The 4,074-nt window shown below is 41.3% G+C and overlaps 1 protein-coding gene across 1 annotated transcript; it reads right to left on the bottom strand.

The window, feature by feature from the left end:
• Positions 1-898: 898 nt before the first annotated feature.
• Positions 899-2,866, bottom strand: LOC120291338 (putative F-box/LRR-repeat protein At5g02930). Its single transcript, XM_039308573.1, has 2 exons — positions 2,780-2,866; positions 899-1,594 (listed from the first exon to the last, which is right to left on the bottom strand). Exons 1-2 carry the CDS (start codon positions 2,864-2,866, stop codon positions 899-901), a joined length of 783 nt encoding a protein of 260 aa, XP_039164507.1.
• Positions 2,867-4,074: the final 1,208 nt, after the last annotated feature.

Genomic DNA, 4,074 nt, shown 5'->3' with positions numbered 1-4,074 from the left:
CCATCCAAATATGTTATCCATTGACCTTGTCTCCCAATTAAGAAAAAACCAATAAGGATACTACAAGCAGAAATGAAAAAGATCATTTGTTTAAGACTATTTACATATGCTTCTTGTATAAACTTGTGATCTTTGAAGGATTTGAAAATTCTAGTAGTTGGTCACATGAGAAAACAACCTCAAGTGACTCTATCCATCAATCCATTGCCATTATATGAGATGATTATGGAACAACAGCCTATAGTGATGAGATAGTATGACCGGTCCTGTGAACCTATGGTGACTAGGTCCCTTATTCCTATAATCTCTTAATGTATTTTTCTTGTAAAAATCATGCGTCTAAGATCGTTGCATTGATATCCTATCTAGTGAACATTCATTGTCCCAAAATTTGAGTCATCCTAGATCCATTTATTGGAAATTAATAGGAGGGAACGAGCTCCCAGTCAACAATAGACATCATCCTATATTTGTCTATGATTCCGTGATGAAATACTAGAATGCCATAAAAAGCCGAGGTTACTTGGCCCGGGCAACAAACATTGCCAAACACTACAGACACCATTCAACCCAACCCGAGCATGTGGTAAAATCATTGAACTTGTACCTTCAAACACCAGCCACCAATGGTGATAATAGGAACTCGTGCACCTTCTCAAAAAGTTCTTTCATGACGTCATAACACATGCTCTTATCACTCGGCGAAAAAGTTCGAATGGAAAAAACTAAGTCAGCTTTAACCAAAGAAGATACATCATCAAGTGTGAATATACGGCGCTTCCACATCCCTATACACGCAATGACAGCAAATGCGGGGCCCAAATTTTCTCCAAGAGAAAGTTATCGGCGCCAATGAGTAGCAAGTCTTTCACACTTGTTGAATCTATTATAACGTTCTTTATGCGCCAACACTTTGCCGCAGCTCGAGGGACTCTAAAACAGGACTTCCCCTCAAGATTCGCCGGAGGAAATCATCACTCAACTCCGCATATTCCATAGACAAGACCTTAAGACAAGGCCAGCTGACAGTCAGGTCCCACGAGAAACGACACAAACTGACTTCGAGGCGCACCAACCAGCTCCAGCAATACAAGGACGGTGGCAGAATATACATAGACCGCATCTCGGTGATGAGAGACAGGCAGAGATCCTCCACCCGGCGCCCCGCCACAAAGTGGAGCCAGCGGTCAACCTTGGGGCGGTCGGCCTCATGGTACTGTAAGTCGGTGACGTGGAATTTCTTCACCGTGGGCGAGGTGCACGCCTCGGGGACGCTGTCGACGAGGGACGGGAAGTCGAAGGAGGAGGCGTCGTGATTGCGAGGCCGGACTCCATTGAATGCGAGGTGGGTGGTGGACGTCCAAGTGCAACGCCAGCGCTTGGAGAGGACGCTGGTCTTGATGACGTCTTTGAGGGGCAGAAACGAGAAGATGTGGTGGATCACGGCGTCCGGCAAGGCGCTGATGAGATCCCTGGGCTCAAAGGAGGAGAAGGTCGGTTTCCTTTGGCGCGATTTGGACGGTCGCCGGAGGATTCCCGGTGGACGGAGTGCGTCGCCATGGATTTGAAATTCTAGGGTTTCTGCCGATGTTCCCTTGAGGTTTCCAAGGATTTTTCATTTTCATTTTTTTCTAGACGAGCAATCAATTAGTTATGGATACAATTTGTAATCTATCTTGTTTTTTATTCGATCCGATTTCCTATCCTTTTTAAAACACACTGCCTTATCCTTCCATTTTTTTTTTTATATATTTTCCTATCTTGTTGCTGAATTTTTTTTTTTATCGAAACTTTTCTCTTTCCAGTTCTTTATCATGCATGACTAAATAAAAATTATTGCAAAAACAAATTAGAAGATTTCGATGTGAGAAAAGAGGTGGAGGACTACAATTAAAATTTATGCTTAGAGAAAAAAAGTAAATTAAGTAATTGACTTACGTGTTATGCTAATTTGGTCAGTATTTTCTTTTATTTTTTTCCTTAACAAATGCATGTTCATCAAACATTTAGGATAATAAAATTCTAATTTTGGTTGTGTCGGCTCTTCCCTATTTTTCAATTAGGGAGAGAGCGAACCCTGAGCCTTTGATTTGCAAAATGAAATAGCAGGAATAGACTAAAATAAACTAAAATAATAAATGCAAAATAAGATTCTTTATAATCGATTCACCGAACAATTTAAGAACAACCATCCGCAAGTTTGAAACTCTTTTTAATCAATTTTAATTTTATGATGATTAAATCCTAATATCATAATATCGATTCTTCATATTATAAAGATATGTCACTTATTATTTACTTGCAATCGTAAACAATATTTAGTAGAACCATATCATAACTCCTGGTGTTTATAAATTAGTCAAGAATTATTATGACATTTATTATAATATCTAGGGCAATTTTCAAATAAGGGTATGAAGTATTATCATTTTCTCAAATAAATGTCTGAAGTGAATTTTTTTTTTAGATAAGGACATGAACTACTCTCATTTTTTTCAAATAAGGATATGGAGTTGATTTTATTTCAAATAAAGGCTTGGAATGACCATGTTAGTCTAAAAAAATCGTTCGAACTCATCGGTTGATCAAGAGCACTTCCATCATTTAAATTCTTTTTATTTTCTTTCCCCTTTTCTTTCTTTTTTCCTTATTTAGTTTTTTCTATAAAAAAACACAAACTCAAAAAAGAAAAAAGGATAAAACTTTAAAAAAATAATAATAATAAACTGAGTACGAAGGCTAGGCTAGCTCTCCTGCCTTATGGACACTGCCCCATCACCAGTGAGCCATTGGCCATGGTTGGTGGGGTCTTCAACGAGTGACAACCCTCGCTAATCAGAGGCAAAGGCCAATAAGCTCTCACCATAATCCCGCATGATCATCTAATATATTAGGAAATAATAAAATATATGTAAGCTGCTTGCTATATATATAATGAATAGTATTGAAAGAGCATTAGAATAAACTAATGTAACCAAGTTTCCATACCCAAATTTTATTATTCGCAAGAGTAAAGTAAATCACTGATTATTTTATTTGATTTTCTAATCGACCCACCATAAACTAATTAGTGATGACTCTTATTATAAATCATTTACATGGTAAAAACTTGAACCTAAGTAGCAAATTGCCATGATTTTAGGAGAGCCCAAATTAAGTTTAGGCTTAAAAATCTATTAATCGAACCCTAAGTGATGCACCTCGAGGGAAGGTCGCGACAAAGGCAAACCAAAAACAAATGAATTTTACCAAGAAAGAGGAAAGCATGAGCTCAAGGCATCAGCCAGAGGTCGTTAGACATGGCTTAGGTGTAGTCAAGTCGCCGAAAGACTCTCTCGCCCTTTGCCCATTGCCGCTACCTTGCTGGCCTAGTCTAGTCCGACGACCAACTTCAATTGGGCTGCCCCATTTGCCTTGCTCGCCACCGACCTCCGTTCCGTGTTGTTGGAGCAAATGCCAAAGGACGGGGAGGAAAGGGAAGGAAAACAAGAGGGCTGGGCCGGGGAAGGGAAAAAGATAAAAAAGAAAGGGGCTGGCCCATGCGGGAAGAGGGAAAATGGATTGGCCTAGGCGGGGAAGGGGAAAAGGAAAAAGAGGCCGGGTTGACCTTGCGCGATCCGATTTCAGGTGTGCAAGGCGAGCGGACATAGCCCGATCTATTATGCTTGTCCGCCGTCCGCGCCACCGAGCTTGGTAGGGACCCCCACCAGCACTCCTTTTAGTACCCCATTGGTCCTTGTCTCGGCCAACCGAGGCCACGATTCATTGGTGCACGCCCGTGCTCGATTTCGAGCATCGGTGAGCCTCCCGGTCGCCATCACGTGTCCATTTACTGTCCGTGCCGAACGTCGTTGCAAACTTGGGCCATAATCGGCTCGGTTTTCCTTCCGGACGGTGCCTACCACATGTTACAACGAAATGCCTAAATGAACTTCGTGCGATTGCTTTTGGTTTTCAGTCCATCGTCGGTGACCGTCGCTCGTCAAATGCGTTTTGATGGATCCCTACAGCTATCTTCCACTTTGTGCGCCTTTATTTTATCGCTTTGTTTGCCGATATTCTGGTTTGGCGAGC

The sequence above is a fragment of the Eucalyptus grandis genome, chromosome 3 (assembly GCF_016545825.1).
Source record: "Eucalyptus grandis isolate ANBG69807.140 chromosome 3, ASM1654582v1, whole genome shotgun sequence".
NCBI lineage: Eukaryota > Viridiplantae > Streptophyta > Magnoliopsida > Myrtales > Myrtaceae > Eucalyptus > Eucalyptus grandis.
Note: the sequence above shows the minus strand (reverse complement) of the source record. Positions and strands in the feature narration are given on the sequence as shown.

Coding starts and splice junctions, on each gene's coding strand:
- LOC120291338 (XM_039308573.1), bottom strand. CDS start 2,866: ATGGTGAGAGCTTATTGGCCTTTGCCTCTGATTAGCGAGGGTTGTCAC. Junction 1,595..2,779: donor CCATGGCCAATGGCTCACTG/GTGATGGGGCAG, acceptor GGAAACCTCAAG/GGAACATCGGCAGAAACCCT.